The sequence below is a fragment of the Salvia miltiorrhiza genome, unplaced genomic scaffold (assembly GCF_028751815.1).
Source record: "Salvia miltiorrhiza cultivar Shanhuang (shh) unplaced genomic scaffold, IMPLAD_Smil_shh fragScaff_scaffold_107_1, whole genome shotgun sequence".
NCBI lineage: Eukaryota > Viridiplantae > Streptophyta > Magnoliopsida > Lamiales > Lamiaceae > Salvia > Salvia miltiorrhiza.
The window spans coordinates 259,535-278,007 of record NW_026651399.1 but is presented as its reverse complement, the minus strand read 5'-3'; the positions used below and the strand labels follow the sequence as shown (position 1 = coordinate 278,007).

At 40.2% G+C, this 18,473-nt stretch overlaps 3 protein-coding genes across 11 annotated transcripts; 2 read left to right on the top strand and 1 right to left on the bottom strand.

Moving 5' to 3' along the window:
* The first annotated feature begins 442 nt into the window (after positions 1-442).
* On the top strand, positions 443-1,666 carry LOC131002327 (uncharacterized). The gene is made up of 2 exons (XM_057928818.1): positions 443-730; positions 803-1,666. The coding sequence occupies exons 1-2, from the start codon at positions 443-445 to the stop codon at positions 1,664-1,666; spliced, it is 1,152 nt and encodes a 383-aa protein (XP_057784801.1).
* Positions 1,667-2,103: 437 nt separating this feature from the next.
* LOC131002326 (uncharacterized) lies at positions 2,104-4,612 on the top strand. Its single transcript, XM_057928816.1, has 3 exons — positions 2,104-2,258; positions 2,417-3,150; positions 3,240-4,612. Exons 1-3 carry the CDS (start codon positions 2,104-2,106, stop codon positions 4,610-4,612), a joined length of 2,262 nt encoding a protein of 753 aa, XP_057784799.1.
* Positions 4,613-12,064: 7,452 nt separating this feature from the next.
* LOC131002313 (uncharacterized) lies at positions 12,065-14,892 on the bottom strand. 9 transcript variants are annotated; one of them, XR_009094250.1, is made up of 5 exons: positions 14,462-14,892; positions 12,813-13,076; positions 12,621-12,679; positions 12,410-12,536; positions 12,065-12,277 (listed from the first exon to the last, which is right to left on the bottom strand). XR_009094250.1 is itself a non-coding variant. In XM_057928810.1 (3 exons), the coding sequence occupies exons 1-3, from the start codon at positions 14,629-14,631 to the stop codon at positions 12,194-12,196; spliced, it is 381 nt and encodes a 126-aa protein (XP_057784793.1). In that variant the 5' UTR covers positions 14,632-14,885; the 3' UTR covers positions 12,065-12,193. The 9 variants fall into 9 exon arrangements, 1 of the variants encoding a protein (XP_057784793.1); XR_009094248.1 differs by having other exon boundaries at positions 12,813-13,036; XR_009094249.1 differs by having other exon boundaries at positions 12,813-13,046; positions 14,462-14,885.
* Positions 14,893-18,473: the final 3,581 nt, after the last annotated feature.

The window sequence follows — 18,473 nt, the reverse complement described above, 5'->3', positions numbered from 1 at the left end:
CCTTTATTCATTTATTTTAGTCGTATCGATACTCTTACCCCGTTATTACTAGCATTTGGGAATCGGGCTGCGACAGTCCGAGAGGGTGCAGCTGAAGAAAGTTGCTGCAGCATCCAGCTTAGATCCCCTGGCGATGATCTCGACTCAGCTGGCAGAGCTGAGCTCAAAAATTTCAGCAATGTCTAAGGGAAATTCTGAACCAGTTGTGGAGGATCCGACAGGCGTAGAAGACGCCAACTTCATTCATGGGAGGAACTTTGGGAGCTTTCAGCGTGGACAGCAGAGCGGCTACAATAGAGGACAACAATATCAGTAAGGAGGTCGCTCACACCCGAATTTATCATACGGGAATCCCAACAATGCAATTCAACCTCCACCAGGCTTCTCGGTTACCAACGGAGTGATAAATGAAGAGAAGAAGCCGAATCTTGAGGATTTGCTAATGAAGTTCATGTCCAAGTCCGACGAGAGGATGGAGAAGTTGGAGTCCAATGTTGTTGCTGTGGGGACCCAGATGAAGATGTTCGAGACCCAATTGGGTCAACTGGCCAATGCTTTTACAAATCTACACCAACAAGGTCAGTTTCCGAGCAATACAACTGTTAATCCCAAGGAGCATTGCAAGGCAATCAATTTGAGGAGTGGGACTACTTATGAGGGACCCAAGATGCCTAAGGACGAGATCGTGTCGCCGGTTGATGAGAAAGAAGCTGAGGAGGTCACCGTTGAGGTTTCTGGCAAAAAGAAAAATGAAAAGCAGAAGACTACTTCGCCAGCAACAGTGACTTTGTCGTTCCCTCAGCGTCATCAGAAAGAGAGAGTGAAACAGCAGTTCTCCAAGTTTTTGGAGATCTTCAAGAAGTTGCACATCAATCTTCCATTGGTGGAGGCGCTGCAGGAGATGCCACAGTATGCGAAATTCTTGAAGGACATCATCTCGAGAAAGAAAAGGTTGGGAGAATTTGAGACGGTGAATCTCAATGAGGAGTGCAGTGCAATCTTGCAGAAGAAGCTCCCAGCCAAGCTTAAAGATCCAGGCAGCTTCACTATTTCCTGCATCATTGGAGGCCAGCAGTTTGGGAAGGCGCTTTGCGATTTGGGGGCAAGCATTAATCTCATGCCCTTATCTATTTTCCAACGGTTGGCTATTGGAGAGATGAAGCCGACGTCGATCGCGTTGCAGATGGCAGATAGGTCGGTGACATATCCACGGAGGATAGTGGAAGACGTGTTGGTGAAGGTCAACGAGTTCATATTCCCAGCTGACTTTGTGGTGTTGGATTTTGAGGAGGACAAGAGCATCTCGTTGATCCTAGGGAGACCGTTCTTGGCCACAGGACGAGCTTTGATAGATGTGGCTAATGGGGAGCTCACTTTGAGAGTGAATGATGAGAGCCACACTTTCTCCATATATCGAGCTTTGAAGTTTTATGATGAGAAGGAAGACATTGACATGGAGGAGTGCAAGTTGCTGAGCCTAGTTGATTCCTATGACACACCATCTTCATGGAAGGGTCTCGGCGACCCTCTTGAGGCTTGCATCTCTCATTTCTTTTTCTCTGCTGATTTTGATTTTCCTCTTGATATGCATTTGTTTTCTGATGAGTTGTTTGAGTGTTGTAGTGCATTGGAGAGTGTAGCAGAGATTGCACGTAGGAAAGGATGATTTTTGGAGCTGCGCACCGAGGAGAAGAAGAAAAGATGGAGGAGGAAAAGGGGACCGCCCCAAAGCTTGAGTTGAAGCCGTTGTCGGATCACTTGAGATACGCCTTCCTAGGTGATGGTGAGACGTATCCGGTAATTGTATCAGCTCTTCCTACTCCTTGTGAATTGGATTCTTTGTTGCGTGTGTTGAGAAAGCATAAGTCTGCTATTGGTTGGTCGATCTCTGATTTGAAAGGGATTAGCCCAAGTGTCTGCATGCATAGGATTTTGCTTGATGATGATGCTAGGCCTAGAGCGCAACCTCAAAGGCGCTTGAATCCTATTATGCAAGAAGTCGTTAGGAAAGAAGTGTTGAAATTGCTTGATGCTGGGATTATATATGCTATATCTGATAGTGAGTGGGTCAGTCCTACCCAAGTGGTGTCTAAGAAATGAGGGATGACTGTTGTGAAGGGTGAGTCTGATGAGATGATTGCTACACGTGTGGTCACTGGTTGGAGAGTTTGCATAGATTATCGCATGTTGAATGCTGCTACTAGGAAAGATCATTTTCCCCTTCCCTTCATTGATCAGATGCTTGATAGATTGGCTGGGTATGAGTTTTACTTTTTCTTGATGGTTATTCTGGTTACAATCAAATTATGATTGCTCCGGAAGACCAAGACAAGACTGCTTTTACTTGCCCATATGGGATTTTTGCCTATCGTCGCATGTCTTTTGGTTTGTGTAATGCTCCTGCTACGTTCCAAAGATGCATGATGGCTATTTTCCATGATCTGATTGAGAGTGTGATGGAAGTGTTCATGGATGATTTCTCTGTGTTTGGTAGTTCTTTTGATCATTGTCTAGAGAATTTATCTGTTGTGCTTGCTCGTTGTGAGGAAACTAACTTGGTGCTTAATTGGGAGAAGTGCCATTTTATGGTGCGAGAAAGCATTGTTCTTGGCCATAAAGTTTCAGCTGCAGGTTTGGAGGTTGATCGAGCCAAGATTGTTGCCATAGAGAAGCTCCCGCCACCAACCAATGATAGAGCTGTGCGTAGTTTTTTGGGTCATGCCGGATTCTACCGCCGCTTCATCAAGGACTTCTCAAAGGTTGCTAAGCCGTTGAGTCAGCTGTTGGAGAAGGATGTCAAGTTCTGTTTTGATGATGCTTGCACAGCTGCGTTTGAGACTTTGAAGAAAGTCTTAGTCACAGCTCCTGTTTTGATTGTGCCGGATTGGACGCAGCCATTCGAGTTGATGTGTGATGCCAGTGATATTACTATTGGAGCTGCGTTGGGTCAGAAAAGGGACAAGATTTTTCATGTCATCTATTATGCCAGCCGGACTTTGGATAAAGCTCAGGTGAACTACACGGTGACCGAGAAGGAGATGTTAGCAGTTGTTTATGCTTTTGACAAGTTCCGCGCATACTTGATCGGGATAAAATCGCAGCCATCCGATTTCTCTTTGACAAGAAGGATGCCAAGCCACGACTCATTCGGTGGATCCTGTTGCTGCAAGAGTTCGATATAGAGATTCGGGATCGTCGTGGTTGTGAGAATGTGGTTGCCGATCATCTCTCTCGCCTAGAAAATCCGGTAGAAGGAGAGGAACTTCAAGTTCCAATCAAGGAGACATTCCCGGATGAGCAGATTTTGCAAGTGAGCTCGCCTACACCATGGTATGCCGACTATGTGAATTTCCTGGCCGCCAAATATCCTCCACCCAAGGATTTGAGTACTTATAAGAAGAAGAAATTCTATCATGATGTGAAGTTCTACATGTGGGAGAAACCGTTTCTTTACCGACGATGCGCCGACATGGTGATTCGTCGTTGTGTGCCAGAAGAGGAGTGGGGACCGATCCTCACTCAATGTCATTCATCACCGAGTGGAGGCCATTTTGGAGCCAATAGAACCACTTTCAAAGTCCTACAAAGTGGTTTTTATTGGCCCTCTATCTTTAAGGATGCCCACGCTTTCATATCTCGTTGTGATCGTTGCCAACGTATGGGTGGTATTTCTAAAAGGCATGAGATGCCTTTGACTAGCGTGGTGGAGGTTGAGTTATTCGACGTATGGGGGATCGACTTTATGGGTCCGTTTCCTTCATCCTATGGGAACCAATACATCCTTTTGGCCGTAGAGTATGTGTCGAGATGGGTCGAGGCCATTCCCACCGCCAAGAATGATTCAAAGGTGGTGATGAAATTTCTGCAAAAATACATCTTGTCAAGGTATGGAGCGCCGCGAGCTTTAGTAAGTGGTGGGGGATCACACTTCTGCAATCGATGGTTGGATAACTTGTTGAAGAGGAACGGAGTAAAGCATCGTGTCACTACGGCGTATCATCCTCAAGCGAATGGCCAAACCGAGCTAGCCAACCGTGAGATTAAGCAAGTTTTGGAAAAGACTGTGAATGGAGGTCACAAGGATTGGGCGATATTGCTAGATGACGCTCTTTGGGCGTATCGCACGGCATACAAAACTCCTTTAGGTATGTCTCCATATCAATTGGTGTTTGGAAAGTCGTGCCACTTGCCGGTGGAATTCACCCACAAAGCTTTTTGGGCGGTGAAAAAGTTGAATTTGGACTTTCACTCGGCTGGAAAAGAGAGGATGCTTCACTTGAGTGCTTTGGAAGAATTTCGTGATCAAGCTTTTGAAAACTCTAGCATTTATAAGGAGAGGACGAAAAGGTTTCATGACAAGATGATCCTCAAGCGAGAATTTGCCGTGGGAGACCAAGTACTATTATTCAATTCTCATCTTCGTTTGTTTCCGGGAAAGTTGAAGTCAAAGTGGTCGGGACCGTTCACCATCTCCCAAGTTTTCCCCAATGGAACGATTGAGTTGAGCAAAGAACGAGGTGAGCCGTTTCGAGTGAATGGGCAGCGAGTGAAGGCTTACTATAGCCCGGATCAAGTCCACACGGTGGACGTCATCGATCTTCATGATTGTTGAGTCGTGAAGCGTCGAGCTATCGACGTTAAAATAGCGCTTATTGGGAGACAACACAATGTTTGTGAGTTTTTCTTTTGTTTTGTTACTTTAGTTTCGTTTTTACTTTTGTTCGTTTGTGTTGCGTTGCTGCGTTTTGCAGGTAAAAAAAATTTTGAGGAGTTGAACGCCCAGACCGCGCGGCCCAGGCGTGCGCCCGCGCGTCGAACCCGCGCGACGAAGTCAGATTTTATGGAGGAAGCACGTGGTCCAGACGCGTGGCCGCGCGAGGAGCCCGCGCGAGGTCGCGCGGTCCCGCCATGCGGCCGCGCGACACGCCCGCGCGACGAAGAAAACAATTCTGGGAGGCTCACGCGGTCCAGGGGCGCGGCCGCGCGACGTGCCCGCGCGACCCGGACCCGGCTGCGACCCGTGCCTCGACCCGCCCAGCCCATCTTTTACCCTTATTTCTCCATTTTTTCACGATTTTTACACACACAACACCCACTTTTCTCCCACTAACACCCCAATTCATATTTTTCTCTTAATTTCTTACATCCAATCCATCCAAGGTATGTTTTTCTTGCCCCAATTACTTATGTTTTTCAATTCTTGGCATGATTTACTAGCTTTTGACCGATTGTTTTGTTTTTTTTTCATGATTTATTTTCTTAGTTCCAAACTAGGGCTGAATTTGGGGATTTCTCGTTTTCTCTTGATTTCTCTTGATCCTATGCTTGTATTTGGACGAATTTATGCTTAGGAATGTCTTATTTATCATGGGTAAACTTAATTGTTGGTCAATTTGAGCTCTTGGTGTGGATTTGGTTCTTATGCTATGATGTGGGGGATGATATTCTTTGGCCTTATTCCTTTGCTCTATATTGTTTTAGCTTATGTTTTTACTCACATGCTACATATTTTATGCATAAGCAACACATGAGTTTGGCCTTTGAATTATTTTGATATGTTAGGTGGTGGGTTGATGTGCCTTGGTTTTATTTTTCTTGTGTGTAATTTAAGTTTGGAGGATCGTTTCTAATGCAGCGTGTTTGGATTTTTCAGTATTTCCAGCATGCCACCAAAAGGGAAAGCAACCCGGGCTGCCAAAGGAAAGGGCCCGGCCACTGGCTCGTCCTCAAGAAGCAGCCGTGCGGCGCAGCCGGTCTCGGAGTTCTCACCGGCTCACTTCAGTGTTGAACTCCCTGATGATGCCTCTCACAAGAACTGGGAGAAACTCATTCACATCCCGGTCAAGCCCACTAAGTACATATGTCCAACTACTTTGGCGAAGTTGGGCATCCAGGATGATGTTTGGGCCATGGTCGATCGCGTAGGACTTCAAAAGGTCTTCACAAGGAATTGGCTCACCTATCGGATTCTCACGATCAAGTTCTTGTCGACTCTGAAGATCACTTATGATCGTACCATTCCTACAGAGTGCTCCTTCCGCTTGCTCAACCAGGACTACACGCTTACTTGTAATAATTTCAATGACGTTCTTGAAAGTCCGCAGAGCGGGGTTTATGGTATTGCCGGTTTTCAACCGCAGACGTTCTGGGCCGCCATGGTTGACTTGACTCTTGAGGACAACAAGCACTTCGTTACCGGCCGTGCAACGGCAAAAGCTTTGAGAAATCCGGTCTTCCGCTATCTACACCGGGTGATGGCGTACAACTACTTTGCCCAAGAAAATGTGGGCAACATGCGATCTGACGAGTTGCTCCATCTCAAGTGTATGCTCAGAGGTGACAGGATTGACTTAGCTCCTCAGTTGCTGGATCAGTTTCACAGTCCACTCACCTCCCCGACCGCCTCCATTGGCATTGGAGGATTTGTCACCGCCCTTGCTCACGACTTGGAACTTGAGATCACGGAGACCGCGGTTTCTCAAGATATCTTGGTGGATTTCAAGGTGTTAAAAGCAGCGGGACACATCGCGGGTGGCCGGAACGTATATTGGGTCTTGAAGCCTAAGCTGTACTTTCCATTGCCCAACCCGCACTTGACTACTGTGCTGGATGTAGCGGATCGCTCAAACTGGCTGATGAACACCCCGGAGCACCTCAACCTCATAGTCCAGCGCGCACCGGCAGCACAGGCAGGACGGGCAGTTGCAAGAGACGAGGCTGCAGAGGAGGAAGCAGCTTATGAAGCAGGGGGCGACGTGCCCCAAGAGTCCGTATGGGCACTCTATCTTTATGCTTTGCTTCTTTTTAGTTTGTGTTAGTTGTTTTGAGTCTTGTTTGCTTTGGTTAGAGTCGTTGCTTTGTTGAGAAGTTGTTAGTCTTGCTTTTATTTGTCACTCTGTGTTGATGCCTTGGTGAAAAGATGAGATGTGCATGGATTAGTTGGATGACTGGCCTATGATGATTTCTGCTTTGAACTGGTGAAACTGCATGTGTTTGTGTTGATATTGTTGAGATTGAGCATGATTGATAAATGATAAGCATGGTCTCTATGTGTTCGCAATCAATGATATAAGCTGTGAGATTTGAGCCTTGACTGTCACTATTTTCCACAGTCTTATTTCTGTTTCTTGAGTGATTGTTCAAGCATGCTTGTTTCTCTCTAGAACTTATCTTGGTTTCTCCCTCGAGGTCACATAGTGTGCTTAATAACTGTGAGATGATAGAAGGCCATCTTTGCTAGCCCATATATTCCATACTTGTCCTTTTACTCTATATGATCCTAGTTTCGCCCCTTTGAGCTTTTATTATCCATTTTATTTGGTTTAGCCGTGGGTGGGAGCTTGGAGTTTGTTGTTATGGGATAGTTGGTTTGTGGAGGTGTGTGATCATGGTTTATGAACTTTGTCTTTGATTGGAAAAAAAATACTAGTATCCTACAAGTCTACAAAAAAAAAAAAAACAAAAACAAAAAAAAAAGAGAGAAAAGAAAAAAAAAGAAAAAAATTGAAAAAATGGGTACATAGGATGCATTAGAAGGTCATAACGTCATGGGAGATAATTGTTGTGTTGTGGTGGATTATATATTGAAAAATTTTGGTTTTGTGAAAGGTGGAGATAGAATTGAGCAAGAATGCTATAAGGTTGGTGATGATGTTACTTTGATTTGCATCTTTGAGTCACTTAGCCAAACATATCCTACCTTACCAAAGAGCCTACATTACAACCTTCAATAAAGACCTTTTTGATCTTGGTTATAGGAGCACACATTTAGTGGTGGAGAGGTGAGACGATGGACAAGCTTATGGATGAATACATGTTTAGCTTGAACTGAGCGTATGCACGTCCTTTTTTATTGATACACTTGAGAGTTGAGAGTTCGTATATTCTTTATCTTTTTGGTGAGGATTGCGAGTCATTGAGACCATAATTTGAAGTTTGTCATGAGTGTCATATCTTGATGATAGGAGACACAAATGCATGCTGTTGTTTTTGTTGATAAATCTGAAGCCACAAGGTTATCCACTTTTCTCTGCGCTCTTGTCGATTCAACTGTGGTTCATCTTTGTTTTTGTCCGAGGACGGACAATGGTTTAAGTTTGGGGGGTTGTTCTACATGCATTTTCCATCTCCTTTGTCGCGTTTATTCGTAGTTTTTGGGTGATTTCATTGAGTTCTTGAGTGTCTTTGGTTTGATTTGTTAAATTTTGTGGAATAGACTACTCGTCCGTGCTCGTGTTGTTTTTGCAGGCTCTTGGACTTGATTTGTGAAGATTTTGGATGAAGACTAATGAAGCACGTGAAGAGACGAGTCCATAGGCGCAAACGGGGCTTAAATCGGGCATCGGATGAGCAAGAACGGGCGTCGGGAAGTCCGCGTGTCGGAAGACACGTGGCCGCACGCGAGAACGGGCGACGGGAGGTCGCACGGTCCGGGCATGCGGCCGCATGACACGGCCGCGCGACGATGCAGAAATCTCTGGACGATCGCGCGGGCCAGGCGCGCGGCCGCGCGGGCAGGCCATGCGGCCGCGCGACGAGGCCGCGCGAGGCGCCGAATTTTGCCCAATTTTCCGGATTTCACCTAAAATGCGACTTTTGGGAGTATTTTCGGGCTAGAAGACCTAGGGCATATAAATACCACCCTTTAGCTTATTCCAAGCACTTTTTGATCATTTTTATTTTTTCTGAGAGCTGTGAGACACGAAGCAAGAGCAAGACTGAAGATTCTCGACTTCACTACGGTTTTTTATTGTTTAATGTTCATTAGTTTTATTGAGATTTTGATTGTTAGTCATATGTCTATGTGTGGCTAGATTTCTTTTTCCCAGGGTTTAGGGAGTAAACATGATTCGAATTTCTGACTGTTGATTCAATTAATTGAGATTTCTATTCATTTTTATGTTCTTGTTCTTGTTGTAATTGTTTGCTTTATTGCTTGATCACCAATTTAGCATAATCATAGGTTTTAATTTGAGATCGGGAGATGATAATTTTTACCTGAACTAAGAACATAGAACACATTTATTTTAATTCTAAAGGGAATTAATAATTGTGAAGGCTTTAATCCTAGGTACTTTTAGGAGTTACATGTTAGAAGTGTGATCCAGGGATGGTAACCTTGCATGTAATCAACGATTTGTATGCCACGGGAGTGGGTATGAATTAACTTTGAGATTACCTTAGGAATTATCTCATTAATTGAATCAAACATGTTAGTTAGGAGAATCTGTTGAAACCTTTGCCTTGGGAAACTCTCTTTCTTCTGTTGCTTCGCATTTTCACAGCTTGATTTCTTTTCAGTGTTTCTTTACTTTAATTTAAGTTTGTTTTCCAAAATCAAACCTTTAAGATTCGTTTTTCCAGATAGAGTAAAGTAATTAAGAATAGGCATTGATAACCATTAGTCCCTGTGGATTCGACCTTGTCACTGCTATACACAATTGCACCCGTACACTTGCGGTGTGTTAAATAAAATAGCGAACATCCATCAAAATTCACCAACATAAACCAAATGTATAACCTTCGAATATTATACAACATACCTAAATGGGTTAGCCTTCACGCACCTGTTACAGTCCTTAGGGCGGATCATAGTGTCGTTGGTTGGGTGTGTATGTATGAGAAGACCTTGGGTGTGTATGTATGTTGGTTACCCCAATTCTACAACAGTTTTCACCCGGCTCTACAGGATTTGACTTTGGATGAACGGGCTTATGCAGACTACGTGATGTCGCACCCCAAGATGAATCTTCTTCCGAAAAAGGATAGTTATGAAACTTATTTGAGGCTGCGGGAGAAGAAGCAAGCGCCCGGCAAGGGCAAGAATGGTGGTTCGGGTAGTGAGCCCGTCAGTATTAGCAGGGAATATATAGAATTATTCAGTCAACAAAAACATAAACTAAGCCCAATAATGTAATGAACTTTGTCGAACTTTTCGTTTATCGTTCACAATAAGTTTATGTACATTTTTCATTTATCGTTCACAACGTTGTTGAACTTTTCTCCTATTTTGTTGATTTTTTTCGCTTCTGTAATGAACCTTTCTCCTAAGATTCTTCCTTTATCATTCTGCCTAGCCATGGATATATGAATCATAACTTCCCAATTCAATAGAAGAAAAACATAATTAAGCCAAAAAAGTTTCCTTTATCAATCACGCTACTAGGGATGGCAATGGGCCGGATCTGGACCGGGTCTGGCCAATACCAGATCCAGATCCGTTTTCATATACTAGATCCAGATCCAGATCCAGATCCGTGGATCTAAAAATTTTGGATCCAGATCCAGATCCGTCAGATCCGCGGGTCCACGGGTCCAGATCCATGGATCTACTATTTTTAAATTAAATTAAAAAAAATTCACAAAATCAACAACATCTATTTTCCATCATGAAAAATATAACACAAAATACTTTTATCTAATTACTTTTAGTTTTTATTCTTTTGAATATAATTTATTTATTATTTTTAATTTAGTTAATATTATTAGTAAACTAAATATAAAATATAAAAAAAAAATATAAAATAAAACGGATCCACGGGTCGGATCTGGGCCGGATCCGGATTTAAAATTTCAAGATCCAGATCCAGATCCGTTTTCAAAACTGAGATCCAGATCCGTCGGGTCCAAAAAATTGAGATCCAAATCCGTAAAAACGGATCTGGATCCACGGATCTGGACCGGGTCCAAGATCCACTGCCATCCCTACACGCTACCCATGGACATATTCGACGAACACCAGATCTTATTTCAAAGAGATTTCTAACATTTATGAGTTCTGAAAGTTAAGAAATCGTTGAAATACATTAATCCTAGCAATATAGACACAATCAAAAAATCATGAATCATAGTTTCATAAACAAATTTAATCGTCGATATCCATCACGCGCCGAACACAAAAAATAAGCAAAAAAAAAACCTTTAGAGTTCTCGACATCCATCACGCGCCGAACAAAAAACAACGTTTCGATCAAAAAAGATTAAGAAGATATTATTCAGGATTTCAAAGAAATAGATTCGTCGAAATCTGTTAATCAACTCCATAAACATTGAAAGAGCGAAAATGGTGGGATTTGATGAAACTTTCCCAAATCTTACTCAACTAAAAAGACATATATCTCCTTTTCGATCAGAATATTAATTTCCATATTGATACAAAATAAATTAAACCATTTAATTCCTTAAATCTGGTGCGTTGGATCAAATAGATTGAATGGTATAGATTTGTTCTTAATTCTTAATGTAAGGGGTTCTTTTCTATTGAATTGAACCATATATATATATATATATATATATATATATATATATATATATATATATATATATATACATACATATATAGCCCAAATAATTTGAGAAATTCGGCCCATGCCAAAGAGCCCATCAGATTTTGAAACAAGGCCCAAATCAATTAAAAACTTAAATTAACCCTAAAAGTAAATAAAATAAAATATAAAAGAAATACAAGCTTTCTCTTTCTCTCCTTTCTCCCCCTCAACTCACGCCTCTCTCCCTCTCTCGCTCCTTCGGCCTCCCTCTCCAGTCCAGTCGCGCCGCCGCCCCGCTGCAGCCACTTCGGCGGGACTCGCCGTCAGCCGTCAGCTGCCAGCACTACGCCAAACACGCGCATACATAACGGATTTTATCCGTTATCTATGCGAAAAAACTTGCGTTAAGTATAGTGGTGTTATGTATGTGGCGCTCATACATAACGGAGACAATCCGTTATCTATAGTATTTTACATAACGGTATGATCCAAATACATAACGAAGAAAATCCGTTATCTATAGTATTTTACATAACGGTATGATCGAAATACATAACGGAGAAAATCCGTTATCTATAGTATTTTACATGACAGTATGATCCAAATCCATAACACAATTATTTACGTTATATAACGGTTCTGACTGTTATAAAAGTTAATTTTTATACGTTATCTTTACAATTATACATAACAATTCTTTACCGTTATGTATGCTTTCTTAGATTTCAACATATTTTTTATTTTTCACAATTTTCTTTATTTTCTATTTCAATAAATAGAAATGATTCTAAACAAAATAATCAAAATTCATATATTATTATCATAAAAAAGAATTCATACACCATTTGAATATAGTCAAAATTCATCAACTGCTCTATCTAATACTATTATGCCTTACAAAAATACTAAACATATTAAATATGAAACTAGCTAGCCATCTGGTACAACTTTTCTTGTGAATTCACAAAACTCTTCAGCTCAACGTACGACTCATTTAATCCACCACAAACCTGCCACAATCATACAAAGAGCCAACCAAGAATCACAATGTAGAGCATCATAAATGAGGAGATAAACACTTAAAAAGCATATATGCAAGAATATAGAGCAATGCGCAGAATTGCTCTGTGCCACAATCATACCTTCAAGAATGTAAGAATGTAAACACAACATGCTCTGTGACATTGAAGCTTCGGTATAGAAAACCTCAAGAAATTCATCTCAAGCTTGATTTTTTGACTTCCACCTATCACCACCAGCTTTACCAACCTAAACACATTACATTAATTGTATAAGATACTCCATGATCTAAAAAAGAACATAAGCAAAATCATAAAAAGCAGTAATTACTACCAGCAACAACTGATTTGTTGTTAGGATGTTTTTCTTTGTATTGCTTCCTGAAGTCTTCCCTGTAATCATATATAGGATCATATAGCAGAATCTCTTATTATCACCAAATAAATTCAAAAACCAATAACAAGTGAACTGGAAGAGTATTATTCACTTGTATCCGAACACAAGGCAACAATGGAGAAGACATACCCCTTGACAAGCTGAAGAAGTTGAAGTTAAAGCTCTGATTCCCTCAATTTGATTATCTCTATGGAGGCAGTCTCAATAGCTTGCACAACAACCATCATCTGTGATTCCAACTTCTCGACTTCCTTTTTCGCCTTTTCAGTCTTGATATAATCAGCATTCTTTATCTCTAACTTTCTGAGAGCTGCTGCCCTTTTCTCATGCTCTAATTTCAAAGACTCGACATTCTACAATAACCTACAGAATATTTCAATTTGATGCGAGTTTCTGAAGGAAGCATATAGTTCCAAATGTTCAAAGCAAATCAAGAACACCAAAACAAATGGTTTAACAAAGGCCTTGGATGAGCATAATAGGTGCAACATGTGAAACTGAGTCAAATAAATTTATGACCAAGTCAAATAAATTTGTGAACAAGAAGAATACATGGTAATCATTGCCAAAAATTTTGTTCAGGAATCGAGTTTCACAATTGCTCATGACACTATGCAGTTAAATGGTCATACACTAAACCCCATAAGTTATTGTGGAGAAGGATAACAAGATTGTGATCAACATTTAATGTGAGACATTCAAAAGTACAATATGGCAGTAAATCATTCGCGTGATCAAACTTAGATGGAGCAATTGCATAACAAACAGATGGCCATGAAGAACTGCTTGGGCAGATCAACTCTGACACTATTATTTCACTAGTACTTTTCATTAAAGGGCCTGGCAGCATTAACCCAATGCCAGTACAGGTGATGAGGAAAATAACTTCTTCCACTTGCACCCACACTGACCCCTAGTGCTCCATTTGTCTGCCTATTTTCTCATGCCCGCTTAACATTAAGTCCTAACATCTTAATTTTACATCACATAAATTGCAAACTCGACACCTTACAATCACTTCAGAGAAAGCCAGAAAAATCGTAATTACAAACACGCAAAGGTGTGAATCCAAAACTTAAGTCCAAACCTATTGGCTCCATTTTATAATTTTTCCCAAATAGATCCAAAGGAAAATTTCTTTGTCTCTGTTCTTCAATTAATTAGCATAGTGTGCATGTTAGTCATCAAGCCTTAAGCAAGAAACTTCTGTTTCTTTTCTTCGTAGACTAATTGATATCTCAATTTGCTTCCAGCTGTAGACCAACAATAGAGACACCTAACTCCAACCAAACTCTTCGACCACCTTAACTCTAAACAACTGGAGTTATACCTTCAGATGCATGTTAGTCAATTAGCCCTTGATTATATCCCCATAATGAAATTCCTTCTCCACCATTAAATAATCAACTAAAACCCAATTACCAACAAATATACATAACTAATTGCAAAGCTTATACAATTCTGTCATCTAGAACAAGCAAAGAGAACTCACAGTAAAGGCAACAATGGCGGATGAAAGAGCAATTCCAGGTATAAATACTACCACTCTAACCATACAAAATTTCAATTTAGCTAGTCAAATAAACAGAACTGACATTAAGCAATATATTCATCACTCACAGTTAACAATACAAATTTAGAATTTGAGATTCTGAAAACTGAACCCTAATATATTCCTTTTCAAGTAACCAACAAGCAACAGAGCATTCCAAATTCAAATTCACGAAATTGAATACCAAAATCACGCATCTCAATGAGTACCAGACAAATAGACTCACCTCAACCTCCTCCACACTTCCGGCTTATTGAAACAAGTTGGCAAGCGCAGCGCTGTCAACATCAAACGGCAAATTCCCCACAAAAAGCTTAAAATCTGGAGACTCCTCCCGCTCAGCGCCGCCGATGTAGGGGGTTCCGTCCTCCTGCACATCCGACGACAGCGCGACATGCGTCATGGTGGTTAGGCGGACCGGGGGAGACGGATGGAAGCAAGGCATGTAGGGAGGAGACAGCGTGGTGGAGGATTTGATGGGAGAAAGAGGTAGATTAAGGGGCGGGGCAGACAGAGAGTCAGATCGGGGGCGCGTCCGACTGGAGGATGCTGCCGGAGACGCGCCAGACTGGGGGAGGCAACAAGGCGGATTGGGGACGGGGTAGGCGAACGAGAGAGAGAGAGAGAGAGAGAGAGAGAGAGATCATTAGAAACTTGTAGTGATATTAAAATTTAATATATAACATAAATTAATAAATTAACATACTTAACACTCATAGTTTATTTAAAATTATTTTAGTTTTAATAATTAAAATTAACTATAGTTTATTTAAATACAAATTTGAAAATAATTTTTTATACTTTTATTTTTAGATAAACATGTATTTGTTTAAAAAAATAGATATTATGGTTTTAAAAAAATTACACAAAATTGGAAAAAATGAAAAAAAAAATTCTCATAACCGTTAATTAAATTTCTAATATGAAAATTAGTAATATTTTTTACTTTTAATCCATTAAAATAATAATTTAAAATAATTTTCTCTTATTTTTAATGTTTAGATAAAAATGTTTTTGATTAAGAAAATATATATATTATGATTTTCAAAAAATGAATTGATAAAAAAAATGATGCACATACATAACAGTCCTCGTAACGGACGGAATAATCGTTGTTAAAAACAGTCATATATAACGGTTTTCCTAACGCTTACATTGTCGTTATAAAAATAATAGCTCATAGATAACGGATAAAATAACGGTTCAGGCTTAGCGTTATGTATCCATGTTCTTACATAACAGTTTTCGTAACAGTAGAAATAACCGTTATAATAGACGCACATATATATCGCTTTTGATAACGGTTCCGAAGTACTGTTATCTTTGTGACTAATAGATAACACTAATACATAACGCATTACTTAAAACCGTTATCTATGCACATACATAACAATACATAGATAACGATTTTTTCGAAAACCGTTATCTATTATAAAAAAGGCGCACATAGATAACGGTTTTTTCAAAAACCGTTATCTATGCAGTGTTATGTATGTGCGTTTTTGGCATAGTGCAGCCGCCTCGCGCCACCCTTCTCCTTTGCGTTCTCTGCGGCGGACGGCCGAGGAAGGCTGCCGCTGCTGCTGCTGTTTTCGTAGCAGGCAGCGCGCCTGGCCTCCGGCCGCGCCACCGCCGACCTCCGGTGCTTCCTCTCACGGCCCAGCCCTCTCCATCATTCCTCCCTCTGCATGTGGTGGTCAGCCACCTAGGCGACGATTTCACCACAGCAGTGCTGCTGCCAAAGCCGGCTCTCCCTTCTCCCTCGTGGCCGGTCGAGCAACGGCGTCTTGAAAGCCGCCGTGCCGCCGCCGTCCTCACCACCGGGGCAGAAGACCCCCTTCTCTCCGGCCACCATCAAAGGGAAACGAAAATCCCTCTTTTCGACGATTCAAACCCAGTCCAAAGGAAGAAGAAAGGTTTGTTCTTAAAGGAAGATAGAATTTTGAAGAAAAATTGAACCTTGGTGAAGGTTTGGTGCAGATTCGATTCTTTGCTTCTTCTTTCTCTTGTATTTATTTTATTAGTTCAAGGCAGTACAGAGAGCAAAATCATGCCAAAGTCCTTGTTGTGGTCTAGGAATTTGAGTTCTAAGTCCAGATTTTATCAAAGTGCAGTGGTAAGAAAATGCAAGGTTTATAGTATGGAAAAAAACAAACCTTGTTTCGGATTTGTTTGGTTGACTGTATTTTGTTGTTTTGTTGTAACAAGGATGAAAGCACTATATATTTTAATGAAAGAGACAAAATGAAGGTTGGTGGATTTGTAACAGCGAAGAATAAAATACTACCTTGATCAGAATGTGTTGCGGTCTTGAATTCCTGAAGTAGAAATAAAATAGTGAAGATTCTGCCCTTTTTGAGTTGAAAAGTATGTGTAGTGAAAGTGAGAAAGTGAAAGGAGGAAGATGAAGTTACTGCAGATTTGATGCAAAAGAGTGAGAATGTTCTAGTGGGTCAAGGGTGGTTATTTAAAAAGGGGAAGAGTGAAAAAGATATCAGCAAAGTGAAGTGTTGGGAAGAGGAAGGGTTTGGGCAGATTTGAAAGAAAATGATTTCTCGATAGATGTAAAGATGTTGGCAGTAGGAAAAGAAATCTGATCTTGTCAGATTGTAATCATACACCCTCTCACGCTGCAGTAACTATTTTGGGCCTTAATAAAATAAAATTTCAAGTCCACAATTGTTTGGGCTTAAAGGCACCAAAAATTATCACATAACTATTTAAAATATATTAACATATATTTGGGCCTTCGACTCAAAATAATAATAAACAAGCTAGATGATGGGTAAATGATTAAATAAAACGAGGAATATTAGTTATAATATTTCTCACATAATTTGGCAATGGATTAAAATTTAAATCGATCGATAATAATAAAAAAAAATATTGAGAGTATATCTATATCAATTTCCTTAATATAATATAATTGTTAAATATCGGGCGTGTATCAATAGTATACTAAATTTTTTATTTTTTTTTTCTATATTTTCTATGAAAAGGTCTGGATATCACAGAAAGTGAGAAAGAAGAAGGAGGAAGATGGAATATAAAGAGAAGAAAAAATTTTAAAAATAAAATAAATGAACGGTCAAATTTGGCACGGAAACCGAGGCAGTCAAAGCTGCCTTCAAATTCAAAATTCATTTTTTTTTAAAGGCGCGTGTACAACACGCGCCTATTTTCAACGGTTGTAAGGGCTACACGATAGAACGTGTAGCCCTCGTGTAAGTGTGGGCTGCATCGGCTTACACGATAGCAGCCTTACACGAGTAGGCAGCTATCGTGTAACCGATGCAGATGCTCTAATTACCATATCATGCACCAACACTCCAAGTTCCATATTTTTCGCCAAGCCCATAAGTTAGATCTGTAATTTCTAGAAAGTTCCTATCATAGGCTTCAGAATGTCATAACTCATAAGATTCATTTATATCATCAATTATGCATTTTTACGAATTTTCTAAACTCTACACCACTAAGAAATTAATTGGCTTGTTAACTTATTTTGCGGTTAATTATTCGGTCGTTATCATTTGATTAAATTGTGTACGAGTAGTTCATTTCAAGGACTTTAGATATCAATTCTTCATGGCTTATTAGTTGAAATTAATCGGCCCAAACGTATCTAAAACCTAGCTAATAACAACAAAATTCAGAGCTGTTATTTTTTATTTCATGTAATCGTGGAGATAGTGATTTAGGTATCAATAGTTGGAAGAGATGAATCGGCAGAATTAAATGAGTTTGAACAAGAAGGCTAGCTGATAACTCTGAGGAATTAGCATATACCATTAATGAAACACGCAACTACTGCGACACTTAACCACCTAAGTATTATCAACATTACAACAAGGAAAATAATCCATTAATCATGCATGTTATAGCATGCTTTCCTCCTATAATTATAATTAATACCCATATATCAATCCTAATTACCAAAAATGTAGTATTTAATATGTACATGTGTGTGTGTGTGTCAATGTTCTATTTCTAACGTGATCTATGGCAACCTCTCTCTATAGAATTTAATTTTAAGCGAAGAAGATGCATAATTGGTGAAAGAAACGATTACTAATTAATTTTCTTATTACAATTTTTTTTTCTCATCAATTATATATATATATATATATATATATATATATTAAAGAGATTAATGCGCATATCATATAAATAAACCCTAAAGTTTTGAAGTTAATATACAACTCTTTAATAAATGTAAATCCTTATATAATGCAATT